This window comes from Ctenopharyngodon idella, chromosome 3 (assembly GCF_019924925.1).
Source record: "Ctenopharyngodon idella isolate HZGC_01 chromosome 3, HZGC01, whole genome shotgun sequence".
NCBI lineage: Eukaryota > Metazoa > Chordata > Actinopteri > Cypriniformes > Xenocyprididae > Ctenopharyngodon > Ctenopharyngodon idella.
The window spans coordinates 226994-244223 of record NC_067222.1 but is presented as its reverse complement, the minus strand read 5'-3'; the positions used below and the strand labels follow the sequence as shown (position 1 = coordinate 244223).

The 17230-nt window shown below is 38.6% G+C and overlaps 1 protein-coding gene across 4 annotated transcripts in view; it reads left to right on the top strand.

Annotated features, from left to right (window-relative positions):
- LOC127509451 (gastrula zinc finger protein XlCGF57.1-like) overlaps positions 1-10898 on the top strand; it is a 100392-nt gene extending 89494 nt beyond the window's left edge. For all 4 annotated transcript variants that reach the window (XM_051888189.1, XM_051888187.1, XM_051888190.1 and 1 more), the window contains one exon: positions 8654-10898. In XM_051888189.1, the coding sequence (XP_051744149.1) occupies positions 8654-9903 (1250 nt within the window). In that variant the 3' untranslated portion in view covers positions 9904-10898. The remainder of the gene's footprint in view (positions 1-8653) is intronic.
- Positions 10899-17230: the final 6332 nt, after the last annotated feature.

The window sequence follows — 17230 nt, the reverse complement described above, 5'->3', positions numbered from 1 at the left end:
TTTTATTTTCGCTCGTTGCTTTTTGGAATCTTAAAACTTTGTTGAACTCGGAGCGTGTGCGACTCATCATACAGACTTTGTTTTTATGTTATCGTAATCCATTTGTGTGGGCAAAGGGTTACCTGTTTACAGAAGTCTTCCTCGGGTTTTCTATGGAATTAATTTTAATGACAAATATCGAGAGCGCATTATTGTAGCGCGAGGGCACAAAACCGGACGCGCGCTCTACACTGTATGCAGTGTTCTCTATGGACTGCTTCTTTCACTCAGATATTGCGTGTGCGCTCGTGAATCTCCTCTTGAACTAGAAATAAATTCTCTTTGCTTCTGAATTAAACGTTGTCAGAAGTTATTTTAACCAATCAGAATAGACTTCCACGACGGATGAAAATGTTACATTAAATCTTTCATTGGCTGAGAGTGAACTGCACCTGGAATTCTTTCGACAATCAAATTAATTTCTTTACAGTTTAATATTTGGTTTTGTTTACACTTTTGTCTACTTGTGTTGAAATATATATTTCAACAGGGTTTTTAGATCAGGGTCAGATCATCATTCCCTAAGATCAGGTTTTTAGATCAGGGTCAGATCATCATTCCCTAAATATTTAAATCTTGAGACTAAATATACCACTATTGTGAATTTCACATTTTAGTCATAATATTATAAGATTATATTCAATGGATTTAATGCATTTTAAGATAATGTAGTGACCTGTAACTGTCACATTCAGTTATAGAGGAAAGTGGCATTAAATATAGGCAATATGAAGTGGGTTTTGATGAGGAAAAAAAAAAAAAATCCAAACTACAGTAGTCAACATTTGAAGTAGATTAAAACCTTTCATCAAAGTTGTCCTAAAACCTTCTTCTTAGGACAACTTAGTTCTTAGGACAACTTTGATGAACTTTTTTGATCCACTTCAAATGTTGACTACTGTAAAATCAGAACTGAAAACAAATGCGGGATGAACAAACAAACAAACAATACATGTCCAAGCAGAGCATTTATTGTGATATCTTGTGCATCACATCTACTGCTGCATTTGATGTTGATTTGATTGGAAACATAATTATCTATTATTGTCTTTGTTTCAGTTGAAAATTTATTGCAATGATTTTAAATTCAGTTGAGTTATTTGATATATAACACATAACATTGAAATTTCATATGCAGTGTCTTAAGAGCCATAGGCTATAACATAAACGTATTATTGAGGTCTGGTACAAATATGACATTCAAAAATACATACAGGTGCTGGTCATATAATTAGAATATCGTGAAAAAGTTCATTTTTTTTATTGTAAATTATTTTAAAAAATGAAACTTTCATATATTCTAGATTCCCTACATGTAAAGTAAAACATTTCAAAAGTTTTTTTTTTTAATTTGTTGATTAGAGCGTACAGCTAATGAAAGTCCAAAATCCAGTATCTCAAAATATTAGAATATTTACATTTGAGTTTCATTAAATGACAATCCCTACAGTATAAATTCCGGGTATCTTTTGTTCTTTGAAACCACACTAATGGGGAAGACTGCTGACTTGGCAATGGTCCAGGAGACAATCATTGACACCCTCCACAAAGAGAGTAAGTCACAGAAGGTCATTACTGAATGGGGTGGCTGTTTACAGAGTGATGTATCAAAGCATATTAAATGCAAAGTTGACTGGAAGGAAGAAATTGGGTAGGCAAAGGTGCACAAGCAACAGGGATGACCGCAAGCTTGAGAATACTGTCAAGTAAAGCCGATTCAAACACTTGGGAGAGCTTCACATTGAGTAGAATGAAGCCGGAGTCAGCGCATCAAGAGTCACCACACTCAGACATCTTCAGGAAAAGGACTACCAAGCCACTTCTGAACCAGAGACAACGTCAGAAGCATCTTACCTGGGCTAAGGAGAAAAAGAACTGGACAGTGAACAGTGGTCGAAAGTCCTCTTTTCAGATAAAAGTAAATTTTGCATTTCATGTTGAAATCATGGTCCCAGAGTCTGAAGGAAGACTGGAGAGGCACAGAATCCAAGCTGCTTGAAGTCTAGTGTGAAGTTTCTGAAGTCAATAATGATTTGGGGGGGGGGCGTGACGTCTGCTGGTGTTGGTCCATTGTGTTTTATCAAGTGCAAAGTCAATGCAGCCATCTTCCAGGAGATTTTGGAGCACTTTATGCTTCTATCTGCTGACAAGCTTTATGGAGATGCTGATTTCCTTTTCCAGCAGGACTTTAGCACCTGCCCACAGTGCAAAAACCACTTCCAAGTGGTTTGCTGACCATGATATTACTGTGCTTTATTGGCCAGCCAATATGCCTGACCTGAATCTATGGGATATTTTCAAGAGAAAGATGAGAAACAGTCGATCCAACAATATACAGATGATCTGAAGGCTCAATAGTGCCTCAGCAGTGCCACAGGCTGATCACTTCCATTCCACACTTCACTGGTGCAGTAATTTGTGCTAGGAGCAAGTCATTTGCTGTAATATGTCCTGCCGATCAAGTATTGAGTGCACAAAAGAACATACTTTAAAGAACTTTAACTTTTCTGTTTTGCAAATCCATTTTTTGATTGATTTTAGGAAATATTCTAATATTTTGAAATACTGGATTTTGGACTTTCATGAGCTGTACGCTCTAATCATCAAAATTTAAAAAAAAAACTTTTGAAATGTTTTACTTTACATGTAGGGAATCTAGAATATATGAAAGTTTCATTTTTAAAAATAATTTATAATAAAAAAATTAACTTTTTGATGATATTCTAATTATATGACCAGCACCTGTATAGGCACATTTGTATGCACAGTTAATCATTAAATGATTGCGCAATCTTGTTCAAATGACAATGATTTCGCTAAACCTTTGAAATTATGATCACACCGGAATAGCCAATTTAAACCTGCTTATGTGCTGCCGCTGACCCAGAGAAAGTCATGTAAGTTATACTTTTGAAAGAAGCTTCACAAACCGTGTTTTCACCTATAGTATTGCTTTATGTGCTGCAAACATCAAATAAAAAAAGTATTGGTATAAATGTTTATAGTCTGGATATGATGTTGCAACAGCAATCAAAATGAGTTAGGCTGGCCACACACTTGTCTGTGAAATCCTTAAAACATACAATTGACAAAGTTTAGTGAAGACTAGGGGTGCAATGGTTCAGATTACTAACGGTTCGGTTTGTATCACGGTTTTTTAGGCTCACAGTTCAGTATGTGCTATGTTCAGGTAAAAAATTACTACTGTCAAATAAAAAATAAAGAAAATAAGAACAAATAATCAAACAGCACAAATAAATACAGTAAAGCAAAGATACAAATAAATAAAGCTTTTCAAGTTTTTCATGTATCCAGTTTTCAGGTACAGAAATTGAATAAAGTAGCTAATAAAATGTAAAACATTGCACAGAATCTTTACTGTATAAATTAAATAAAGATCAATCATTATTAATTATTAAGTTACTATTCAGTTATGAGCAATGAGTGATTCCCTTGTCTTGTTAATTAACACATTCAGACAGCAGGAATGCAAGGGCTGCTGTCTCTTTAAGACATAATACACGGATCAATACACTGATACTGAACACACATTCTTTCTCGAGTGTATAAGTTCACTTCATTTAAGACATAACCGAGTATGCTTGCTAGGATACGCGACAAGACGGGCATGTTGACATAATTTTGTCTGAATTTGTCCGTTCAAGCACAAGACTTGAAAGAGACCTCGATATTTGCATGCTGTACACACGCTTCCGCGTGCGCGCTTCGGACGAGTGCACAAATCTTCTCACAGCGTGCGCGTAAGTTCTCTTTCACGCCTTGCACTCGAATGTTTAAATTGGCAAGGCTTAAATGAATTTAGTTTAAACATAGATATCAACGTGTGCTGTTTAGGTATCACCTGCGCTCGCGCTATCAACTCCCAGGTAATGATGGCGTAAAATGGATAAGGAGGATAAGAGGATAAGGCACTCGCATTGAACAAAGTTTAGGGGAAGCCAGAATGCGTATCCATCGACAGAAACATACATTAGCCTAACTCTGTATGTCTGTTTTATTTATTTTCTACAAACCATTTTATAGATGCGTATGCATCGTCAGATGTGCAGAACGGTAGGGTTCGATTTTTTTTTTTTTTTTTTTTTTTTTTTTTTAACCGAGAACCGTTTCACCCCTAGTGAAGACACAAGTGAAAGTGATCTGGCTTCAGGGCTCGCATCAGAGACACGACGCAGCTTGGCTCTCTGTGCCACAGAAAACGGCTTGTGAGCTCTGAAGTGAGGTGTTTTCCATATGGTTGTTCTTGAAAGGTCTAAAATTACTTGAATGTTCAAACTGGCAAGCCTTTAAACACATACAATTGACAAACTTTCGTGGGGATGCAAGCAAAAGTGATCTTACTGCGGGGTTCTTGCACTGTCTGTGTGTGTTGACTCTGCGTTTCAGTTTACCTCCATATTGCTTCCATGCTGCTGACTAGACGGGGTGGAGTCATGTGACTATACACACGTTAGGATGTTTTTAAGAGGAAAGTATTAACAGGATTAAAGAAACGAAATAACCAACATGGGAAAATTATATTGGTTAGAGGTTCTGAATTTTGGTTTTGATTACTTTTCGATGAATCATCCAGCCCTAGGTTTGAAATACACTATATTGCCAAAAGTTTTGGGACACCTGCCTTTACGTGCACGTGAACTTTAATGACATCCCATTCTTAATCCGTAGGGTTTAATATGGAGTTGGCCCACCCTTTGCAGCTATAACAGCCTTAACTCTTCTGGGAAGGCTTTCCACAAGGTTTAGGAGTGTGTTTATGGGAATTTTTGACCATTCTTCTAGAAGCGCATTTGTGAGGTCAGGCAGTGATGTTGGACGAGAAGGCCTGGCTCGCAGTCTCCGCTCTAATTCATCCCAAAGGTGTTTTATCGGGTTGAGGTCAGGACTCTGTGCAGGCCAGTCAAGTTCCTCCACACCAAACTCTCTCATCCATGTCTTTATGGACCTTGCTTTGTGCACTGGTGCACAGTCATGTTGGTACAGGAAGGGGCCATCCCCAAACTGTTCCCACATAGTTGGGAGCATGAAATTGTCCAAAATGTCTTGGTATGCTGAAGCATTAAGAGTTCCTTTCACTGGAACTAAGGGGCCAAGCCCAATCCCTGAAAAACAACCCCACACCATAATCCCCCCTCCACCAAACTTTACACTTGGCACAATGCAGTCAGGCAAGTACCGTTCTCCTGGCAACCGCCAAACCCAGACTCGTCCATCGGATTGCCAGACAGAGAAGCGTGATTCATCACTCCAGAGTCTCCACTGCTCTAGAGTCCAGTGGCGGCGTGCTTTACACCACTGCATCTGACACTTTGCTTTGCACTTGGTGATGTAAGGCTCGGATGCAGCTGCTCGGTCAGGGAAACCCATTCCATGAAGCTCTCGATGCACTGTTCTTGAGCTAATCTGAAGGCCACACGAAGTTTGGAGGTCTGTAGCTACTGACTCTGCAGAAAGTTGGCGACTTCTGCGCACTATGCGCCTCAGCATGTGCTGACCCCGCTCTGTGATTTTTACATGGCCTACCACTTCGTGGCTGAGTTGCTGTTGTTCTCAATTGCTTCCACTTTGATACCACTAACAGTTGCCCGTGGAATATTTAGTAGTGAGGAAATTTCACAAATGGACTTACTGCACAGGTGGCAACCTATCACGGTACCACGCTTGAATTCACTGAGCTCCTGAGAGCGACCCATTCTTTCACAAATGTTTGTAGAAGCAGTCTGCATGCCTAGGTGCTTGATTTTATACACCTGTGGCCATGGAAATGATTGGAACACCTGAATTCAATGATTTGGAGGGGTGTCCCAATACTTTTGCCAATATGTATGTGTATATTTGCTGTGGTAGCCGGGTGGAAAATTCTTCTATTACCCACGTCACAATTTTTAAATTTTTTATCCATTTACCGCAAAATTCCTCAACTACACCATTAGCATGCATATGAAATATTACATTTTTTTTGAAAAAACAAAAAAGAAACAAAAAACACTTTAATGATGATAAATTGAGTTGGATATTGATTTAGGTGTTAAGAGAAAAACCTGTGGGAAATACAGTTTTAGAAATAAGTGTAATTACCATATACATCCATCAAAGGTCCATAGAGATCCTTTCATTTTTCTGGATGTGGCTAACTGTTCTTATACAGGTGCTGGTCATATAATTAGAATATCATCAAAAAGTTGATTTCACTAATTCCATTCAAAAAGTGAAACTTGTATATTATATTCATTCATTACACACAGACTGATATATTTCAAATGTTTATTTCTTTTAATTTTGATGATTATAACTGACAACTAAGGAAAATCCCAAATTCAGTATCTCAGAAAATTAGAATATTACTTAAGACCAATACAAAGAAAGGATTTTTAGAAATCTTGGCCAACTGAAAAGTATGAACATGAAAAGTATGAGCATGTACAGCACTCAATACTTAGTTGGGGCTCCTTTTGCCTGAATTACTGCAGCAATGCGGCGTGGCATGGATTCGATCAGTCTGTGGCACTGCTCAGGTGTTATAAGAGCCCAGGTTGCTCTGATAGTGGCCTTCAGCTCTTCTGCATTGTTGGGTCTGGCATATCGCATCTTCCTCTTCACAATACCCCATAGATTTTCTATGGGGTTAAGGTCAGGCGAGTTTGCTGGCCAATTCCTTAAACCAGGTACTGGTAGCTTTGGCACTGTGTGCAGGTGCCAAGTCCTGTTGGAAAATGAAATCTGCATCTCCATAAAGTTGGTCAGCAGCAGGAAGCATGAAGTGCTCTAAAACTTCCTGGTATACGGCTGCGTTGACCTTGGACCTCAGAAAACACAGTGGACCAACACCAGCAGATGACATGGCACCCCAAACCATCACTGACTGTGGAAACTTTACACTGGACCTCAATACACCTTAATACACTGTGAAACAATATGTTGTTTTTAGATAAATCATTCAGAGGGGTTTGACCTGTAATGTCTGAACATTGTGATGCAGTTAGACTAGCTTACTTATTTACAAATCATCCAAGCGCCCCATTCTGAACCATTTTTTAAGATACATTTGATTAATATCATTAAATATTATTAAATGGTAAAGAAATTAAATATCCGTCTTTGATTGTCGAAAGAATTCCAGGTGCAGTTCTTTCTCAGCCAATAAGATTCCATGTAGCATTTTCACTGGTCAGTCGGAAGTCTGATTGGTTAATAACTTTTGCCAACGTTTAATCCAGAAGCGAAGAGAATTAATTTCTTGTGCAAGAACACGGAGAGTTTCGTGAGTGCGCATGACATAGTTTGAGCGCACGCAATATCTGACTGAGAGGAGAAGCAGTTCATAAGAGAGCACTGCATATTGGTGAGGAAAGGAAATCTGCATGCAAGTAGAAAGCAAGTTTCTTTTTTTATTTTTATTTTTTTTATTTTTAACTATACGGTTATCGTTTTCATGTAAACTACAAAAATGTGAATTTGTTAAAATGGTGATGTCATGCATATGCATATTAAAGGGTTAGTTCACCCCAAAAATGAAAATTATCCCATGATTTACGCACTCTCAAGCCATCCTAGGTGTATATGACTATCTTCTTTCAGACGAACACAGAGATATATTTAAAAATATCCTTACTCCTCTGAGCCTTATAATGGTTGTGAATGGGTGTTTTTGTAAGAAAAATATCCATATTTAAAACTTTATTAACTATAATAACTAGCTTTCGGCAGACGGCCATACACATCGATTTGCAGTGGAATAGCAACCTCTTACCTGTCGCATGACGCAATGATGAACATGGAAGCGCAGAGGATAGAGCACAACAAAACAACGGTCACAAATTTTTAAAGAGAAATGTCAGAGGATTTCGATGTAAGAAGAGGAGCTTGAGTTTGTTGCCCAGCCATATTTGCTTAAAACGGCGATAGGTGTTTAAGCTTGCGCTACTCCTACATCGTGTGTCATACTTCGCGTCAGAGGGTTACTCATTTGGCGCGAGTTGAGTTTCATAGTATGCATACGGTCGTCCACAGGAAGCTAGATATTTGAACTTATAAAGTTTTAAATAAGGATATTTTTCTTAGGAAAAATAAGGAACTCATTGCTTCACTTCAAAAGGCCTTTATTAACCCACTGGTGCCATATGGATTACTTGGATTATTGATGGCACAAAATGATAAAATGAAATATGAGTTGGATATTGATCTAGGTGTTGGGGCAATGCAAATCGATGTGGACAGCCATCTCCAAAAGAGATACGGTATGTTTGCCTGAAAGAAGATATACATCTCGGATGGCTTGAGGGTGAGTAAATCATAGGAAAATTTTAATTTTTGGCTGAACTATCCCTTTAAGTGTTGAGGTGCGTAGTGTTTCTTTACAGAGTGACATCACCAACTACTGGCTTGGCATGAATAATACAGCATTTTTAGTTGTTTTTTGCGGATCTGTGTGAACGGGATCATTTTGACAATGTTGTCGTCTGTACTTGAAACTTTTCAAAAACACAAAGGAAAAATCTCCATTTTTAGTACATTGTCGTGTAAACGTACCCTAATTTCCTTTTATTTTCCAATTGTCCCAATTGATTTTCACAATTTAATGTTTTCATTTTAGGCCTGATGAAAGTGAAAGAGGAAAGAGAAGATCTGAATGAAGTGGAAGAGAAATATCAGCATCAGAAAGCTCATGATGTCACCATTGGAGAAAAACCATTAAGTTCCTCCAAAGCTGAAAACAGTTGCTCACAAAGCAGCATTCAAATAACAGAAGTCACAAGACCTTTCACCTGCTCTGAGTGTGGAAAGACTTTCACACAGAAGGGGAGCCTTAAGAATCACATGGTAATTCATTCTGGAAAAAGGCCTTTTACCTGCTCTCAGTGTGGAAAGAGTTTTACATGTAAAGGAATCCTTAATGATCATTTGGTAACTCACACTTCAGAAAAGCCTTTCAACTGTCCTCAGTGTGAAAAGACTTTCAAACGTAAAGGAAGCCTTAATACTCACATGTTAATTCATACTGGAAAAAAGCCTTTCACTTGCTCTCAGTGTGGAAAGAGTTTTGCACAGAAAGCACACCTTAAGTATCATTTGGTAACTCACACTTCAGAAAAGCCTTTCACCTGCCCTCAGTGTGAAAACACTTTCACATGTAAAAGAAACCTTGAGAGTCACATGTTAATTCATGCTGGAATAAAGCCTTTCACCTGCCCTCAGTGTGGAAAGAGCTTTACACAGAAAGCACACCTTAAGGATCATTTGGTAACTCACACTTCAGAAAAGCCTTTTACCTGCCCTCAGTGTGGAAACACTTTCACACGTAAAGAAAACCTTAAGAATCACATGTTAATTCATGCTGGAAAAAAGCCTTTCAGCTGCTCTCACTGTGGAAAGAGTTTTACAAAAAAAGGACACCTTAAGGATCATTTGTTAACTCACACTTCAGAAAAGCCTTATACCTGCCCTCAGTGTGGAAACACTTTCACACGTAAAAGAAACCTTAAGAATCACATGTTAATTCATGCTGGAATAAAGCCTTTCAGTTGCAGTCAATGTGGCAAGAGTTTTTCACAGAAAGGACACCTTAAGTATCATTTGTTATATCACACTTCAGGAAAGCCTTTCACCTGTCCTCAGTGTGGCAAGGGATTTACACAGAAAAGACACCTTAATGATCATTTGGTAACTCACTCTTCAGAAAAGCCTTTCACCTGCCCTCAGTGTGGAAACACTTTCAGATGTAAACGAAGCCTGAAGAAGCACTTGTTGAATCATATTGGAATAAAGCCTTTCACCTGTTCTCAGTGTGGAAAGAAATTTAGTCGGAAAGTAAGCCTTAAGAAGCACATGTTAACTCACACTTGAAAAAAGGCTACCTGCTCTCAGTGTGGAAACTTTCACACATAAAGGAAGCATTTCACCTGCTCTCAATGTGGAAAGACATGAGAATTCACACTACGCCTTACACATGTCATCTGTGTGAGAAGAGTTTTAAATGGATCACGAGTCTCAGATCTCATCTGCACTATTCTCAGTTTGCAGAAAGGCAATTTAAAGGAGCAGTAAGGAATTTCTGAGAAACTTGTATGTGAATTGCACCAAACAACACAACACTTGTAGCCAATCAGCAGCAGTAGGGGGCGTGTCCATTCATGATGGGGGAGGAGAGAGAGAGTGAGAAAGAGGGGGAAAAACTGTAGAAAGAGAGATGGCTGAGAGACATTACAAAATTGAAAAGGTCAGAGGAATATCACTGAGAAAAGAAGGGTTATTATCACACAATAGCTTTAGGACCCTCGTTAAAATTAGAAAAGCTTTCCAGAGCTGGAGAGACTGAACCAGGAAGGCCTGAAAACGGATGCTGAGGTTGTGTTGTTTCTGCTCATACACGAGTAACATTGGTTTTGCTATTTTTCACAGAATCAAGATATGTTGTTGTTGTAATGTTAGCTATAGTAAAAGGACAGTTTTGAGTGTCATTGTTTGTCAGGAGCTGCTGTGCTGCTGGCAACTAACAACAAACTCTTGCTTGTATTTACTCTTGTGTACTTTATGATTGTGTGCTGTTGTTTTTTTTGTTCTTCCTTGTTCTTTTTCATCTTCGCTTTATTTTTTGCAAAGCATTATTTTGCTTATATTTTTCTGTTATGATAGAGACATCGACTCTTGCATTCCGTGTACGTACATTTTGGGGGCGGAGCGATGGAGGGAGGGGTGTGTTTGTTTTTTGGGGTTGATTTCAGATATCAACAGTGTTTCTCAGAAATCACTTACTGCCTGCAACTTTAGCTCTGGTCATTGCAGTAAAAATGCTTTGGCATCCAGAAACACCAGAAAATTTATAAAATATATGTCAAATACTTTGGTAAAGACTCTTCTCATTCTCATTTATATTAAGATTTATTTTTGTTGTTGTTGATGACTAACAGCCAGTGGCGTAGCGCAAATCAGCGAGGCTGATTTGACTGAGTATTTCATGTTAAACAGCTTGTTTTTTAAAGTCGGTTCTTGAAGTAAAGCTGCACTTAATTTTCATTGATAACTGCAGTGTTCGGAAATATTATAGACTGTTAATAATTTTAATTATAGGCCTATAATTCATTGTATAATAGACCTAAAAATGTTTAAAATATTTTCTAAGAGGAGCTAATAGCCTAATCTTTTATTATCCTCACAGCACGTCAGTTATGAGGTGATGCGCTATGAAATTATTGCGGGCCAAATTTATTATAATATTAATTTAATTTTTTTAATTAATATTATAATACATTTATTATAATATTAATTTAATAATAAAAGTAGCCTAACCTAATATTAATATTAGGTTAGGCTACTTGCCATCAGCCATATCACCCTGTAGCCCAAGACTGGTTGCCCACTGAAGCTAAGCAGGGCTGAGCCTGGTTAGTACCTGGATGGGAGACCTCCTAGGAAAACTAGGTTGCTGCTGGAAGAGGTGTTAGTGAGGCCAGGAGGGGGTGCTCACCCTGTGGTCTGTGTGGGTCCTAACACCAAAGTCCCTTTAAGACAAGTCATTTCACTCGGCGGCCATCTTTGGGCATGCAAGTGCAGCTCCTATCTCTTTGAATGGGGAAACATCAAATTCTCCAAAGCTGTTTGCCAAGCTTTCAATTAAATTAAATATTTGAAATCACCATGAAATCTGACAACTGTCTCATACATTTTGTTTCTAAATGCTCGAATCATGACAAAAAAAACTGTATTTTCCAGGCTGGGTTATCATGGGGGCCCCCCTAACAGGCGGGGCTCCCTGCAGTGCGTGCCCTGTGTGCCCCTCTGCTACGCCACTGATCGTCCCCAAGACTGCGACGCAAACTGCACAAAACATATTTCCACTTCGAGAGAAAGTGACTCATCCGCTTACCGTGTCCCGTGTGAAAGGGCCTTAAGATTTTGGCTTGGTAGAAGCGCCATTAAACAATTTCCCTACGTCACCACCCTGGGTAGGGCTGCAACTAACGATTATTTTGATAATCGATTAGTTGGCCGATTATTTTTTCCGATTAATCGGATAAAAATCCTAATTTTATTTATTTTTATTTTATTGACAAAAAAACACAGTATTGCACATCCTGCCCAATGTACTTCAAACAAATGTGCCGGCTGAATGCTATGAAAACATAGTCATTTATTACACTACCTGTCATAATAAAGAGAGAACACAAATATTTTAGGAATCTATCAAAAACTTGTTTGAAACTAAAAATGGTATTGCCATTTATTAGGAACATAACAAACTGAAACAACTAAATAGTTTCTAAATAATATTCATACATAATATCCAAAAAAACTTAAGTCTCTGTTCGTATTGTTACGTTCCATGATTGTGTCATATGGTAGTGTATATTCTGTTCTGTACGGAGCCCTGGACATGACATGCAGGAAAAAAATAGTAGGCTAAATTGTGCACGCAATTTATTATTTCGTTCCCTTGATTTACTAAAACGTGCGCATGATTTACTATTTCGTTTCCTCGATTTATAAATCATGCGCATGATTTATAAATCGAGGGAATGAAATAGTAAATCGTGCGCACGTTTTAGTAAATCGAGGGAACGAATTAGTAAATTGTGTGCATGATTTAATTTTTTTTTTCTTGCATGTCATGTGTGGGGCTTCGTAGTTCTGTGTGTGCTGGGCTTTTTTTCCCTTTTCTCTTTGTGTCTCTCTACTGCTCTACCAGGTGCTGGAGGGAAAAAGAGAGGTGATTGCTCACACCTGATGCTCGTTGTTGTGGCTGGATGCTCAAAAGAAGCTCACAGAGACATTCAAGCTAAAGCCTGTCTTCCAGAGTGTGCTGTGTCCCTCACCTGCTCTGTTTGTTGCCCTGTTGATGTATGTGTAAAGAATTGTGTAGAGACGGTGTACTTTTCCTACAAAGTTCCTAAGTTGAGGCTTTTATTGTAGCCTACGAGTTTTGCCACCTACTCGTTGTTATTACCTTCATGCTCAAACGTGCTGGAAGCTGTAGGGAGGTGGGTGCCAGTTAATTTTTGTATTATCTTTTCTCCTGTTTTTGGCTAGTTAGGGAGTTAGCGTACACGAGCCTTTATGCAAAATGTAAATGCTCGCGTGAATTTGTAACGTTTACAGAGAAGGATATAGCTAGAATGAATGTTTTGCGCTGAGGACGCACATGCATCTGTCAAAGCGCCTGACAGGGCAAGCCATTATGCTAATGCATTAGCTTGAAGCTTAAAATAAATAATTCTCATGTTTTGATCAGCTTTGATCTCGCACCTTTCCCGCAGCAGCTCACTCTGTTTGCTCCACTATTTTTCGATCCATTTTGGTCCATAGAAATGCGTTACTAAATGCGTATTTGACGCGACTGGCGGAAGTCTTCTGTGCACGGTGGGCGGAGCCAACTAATCGATAATGAGAATCGTTGTCGATTATTATCGATTTTATCGAATAGTTGTTGCAGCCCTAACCCTGGGGTTCACATACTTTTGACCCCACTTAAGATACTAGAGACATTAGTGCTAAGTCCACTGGCTTTGTGCATACTCACAACTTAGTGTGGAAGACACCCCTTTAGCATGGCATTGTGGGTATTGGTTCCCCATAGCGTCAACACCAAGACACAGCATTTAAGTTCCACTCCGAAAGGGAATATCAACAACCATGGTTGCCTAAAAAAGGGAATGAGAAACTGCATCACAATGCCATACCTCAGGCTTGCCTGCCTGTCTCCTTCAGACAAAAGTGTTGATGACGTGTATTGGAGGTGCCCTTTTTTACTCATGGGGGCTCTACTTGTGACGATCACCTGCCAGTAAATATTGGTGTGAATTTACATGTTCCCCATAGTGTCAACACCAAGACACAGCATCTTGTTCCCCTTCTCAGGGAACCATGGTTGCATACACAACCTGAGACGATTTGGTGTCATATCTTTTATATGGCATATTTTCGTGTTTATACTGTTAGGAAAATGAAATATGAAATGAAATATCATTGCTCTGTTGTCCATTTTAAATTTTATGGATTTCTGTAGAAATCCTTTTCCATTTAAATATAGAAATAATTTACTTTAATATATAAAGTAGATATTTTAATATCCAGTGGTGTAAAATATTTTAGTAAATGTAATTAGTTACTATGCTTAAGTAGCTTTTTGTGTAGCTACTTAAAGTTTGAAAGATATTAGCAACTTTTACTCTCTACTTGACGACATTTTTTAAAAAGTGTATGTACTCGTTACTAAAGTACATTTGTAATGAGTAATGCAATATCTCATTACATTTTGCATGGTACCCAACTTTTTCCAGCAGCAGTTTATTTCTGCTACAAAAGAAGAGATATTGCCATCTACAGGGCATTGAAGATACTATATATTTGTGAATCACAGGTGTTTCATATGACATAAGCACATGGCAGCAGTGGGTGATGAGGCTAAAAACCAGCACGTCCATTGCAAGTAGGCTTTGACTATTTAATTTTACTCAACAATATTTTATTTATCCATTATACTGAAGAAATCTTTTTGAAGGATATTGGTTTACTTATGCCCTTTTGAGCACTTAATTGAGGCTTGAGTGTTTGTAGACATTTAAGAGGCTGTTGAGTTGACTTTGATGTATTGCAATATTGAGATGTTCAGCTTTATTTTGATTTAAAAGAATAAACAGGATTGCTCTTCTCACAAATCTCACAAACTTCATTTTTAACTAAAAATTATGTTATTGATCAATTCTAATCTGCTTTTAGATTAGGTCATAGCACAGAGTCAGCTCTTCTTAGGATAGCTAATGACCTTTTAGTAAAGACTGACTCGGGTAGCAGTGTTGCCTTAGTTTTGCTAGATCTTCATTTTAGTTGAACGTTTAAGACAGTACTGGGGATCCAAGGAACTGCTCTGAGCTGGTTTGCCTCTTATCTTCAAAATAGAACCATTTCTGTTAAAATGGGAAACTTTTCTTCATCAATAGCTCCTATCACATGTGGGGTCCCTCAAGGTTCCATTTTGGGACCAGTGCTATTTTCATTGTATATTTTTATATATTTATATTTTGGTTCTATTTTTAAGAAATATAGCATTTCTTACCACTTTTATGCTGATGACACAACGGATGTATTATCTCCAGACTTTAAATCACTCTTTGAGTGTCTAAAAGATGTAAAATGCTGGATGAATAATAACTTTCTCCAGTTAAATGAGAAAAAGACAGAATTGATTATATTTGGCCCTAGTAGCTGTGGAAGTATGCGGTTCCGAACGCAGCCATTGCAACACGGGCACCTCCCCCTCATACAGCCCTGCTGATTGTGTGTTTTGGTGCTCGGTCTGATCCACTTTCAACAGTGTTTCTCAGAATTCGCTTACTGCACCTTCAACCATTGTTTAAGAAAAGAGAGTCAATATTATTATATATTCTAGATACATTATTATCCAAATTATTTTGATTTTTAAAGTGCACATTTGCATCCCTTTCCCTTAAAACTAGATTCACCTTTAAATGATTGTTGTTTCTCAAAGCACTTTTGCCCAAAATTAAACAGGTTGTGCATCTTCGAGCAGAGATTCTGTTAATTGAACGTGTTTGTGCCACAAACACAATCCCTAAATGTTTTTGTATTAAGCAAAGGTTGCCATTTAATTGTTAAAGCTTGAGTTTGTCTGAAGTTTTGGAAGTATTGTTGTGCCATGGCAGTGCTTTACTGTATGTATAGGCTCCACCCCACATTTGTCACGGGGTGTTAAAGGTTGGGGACTAACTCCCATTGTAAAGGCTCTGAACAGAAGCGAAAGTTCTATCGGTTCTCCTGCTGCCCATGGCGTTCGCTGTCAGCAAATGGACATTACCTTTGAAGAGGAATTGTTGCAAAACTGCAAGTACACCCTGAAAATGTTTTGAAAGTGTTTGTCATTACTTTAACATGGTTTTGTTAGGAGAGATGAAATCCCTGTTGAAAAAAAACAGCAAATGCTGGTTAGGTATGTTTTGAAGCATGGAAGCTGGTTTATGCTGGTCCTTGGCTAGTTTGAGCTGGTTTATGCTGGTCCTTAGCTGGTCATGAGCTGGTTTAAGCTGGTCAAGTGCTGGTCCTAAGCTGGTCCTAAGCACTATTGTTCCAGCTCAGGACCAGCACTTGACCAGCTTAAACTACCCCATGACCAACTAAAAACCAGCATAAACCAGCTCAAACCAGCTTCCATGCTTTAAAACATACCTAACCGGCATATGCTGATTTTTTTTTTTCAACAGGGATGTCGATTACAAACCAATAGGCTATGTGGTTTAAACAACTTAAGAAGTAAAAGGAATTTGTGACATCCGCTGAGAAGAATGCCTATGTACATTTTAATTCGGCGAAGCCACTTCCAGGATCTTTTTCTGAATTAGCTTGGCCGTCACCAACCAGTGTATCACTGGAAAGCATGGCAGCCCAAAACACAAGTACTAGTTTGGAGTCTCTCACACGGCGCCACGGAGTGAAAGTGGTGTCCGCGGTGATTGTAGAGGAGTGCCTTCTGGCCATTGGTGATGTCGTTGGCCATGAATGTATTTTAGCGGCATCTAGAATGAATAACGCTATGGTTTTGTTTTTGAATTCAGTCGAGAAAGCAAACGAAGTTGTGGAGAAAGGAGTGGTAATTAGCGGTTTGTTTGCCCCAGTGCTTCCCCTTTATACCCCTGCGAAGAAGGTCACGTTGTCTAATGTTCCACCTTTCATTACAGACAAAATGTTAAACAAAGAACTGTCACGTTTTGGAAAGATAGTCAGTCCTATGAAAAGAATCGCTCTCGGAAGTAAGTCAGACTTGATTAAACATGTAGTATCTTTTAGGAGATTTGTTTATATGATCCTGAAAGATAATAGGACTGAGCTTAACCTGAATCTGAAATTGAGGGTTGATGACTTTGATTACACTGTCTTTGTAAGTACTGATGTGATGAAGTGCTTTGGCTGTGGTAAAACGGGACATCTTGTGCGTGTTTGTCCAGATAAAAATGGCACAAACGCGCAAGATGCCTCAAGTGAAAATGGTGTGCAAGTCAGGGAGGAAGGATTAGCAGATAATGTTTCTGATCCAAGCCAAGTTGAGCCCAGGCCATCCACTAGTAACACAACTGATACGGTGCCTCTTTCAAAGACAGAAGAGGTGAATCAGGCCGTAGGAAAAAATCATGGAGAGAATGAATTAGTTGTCACTGTTGTTGCC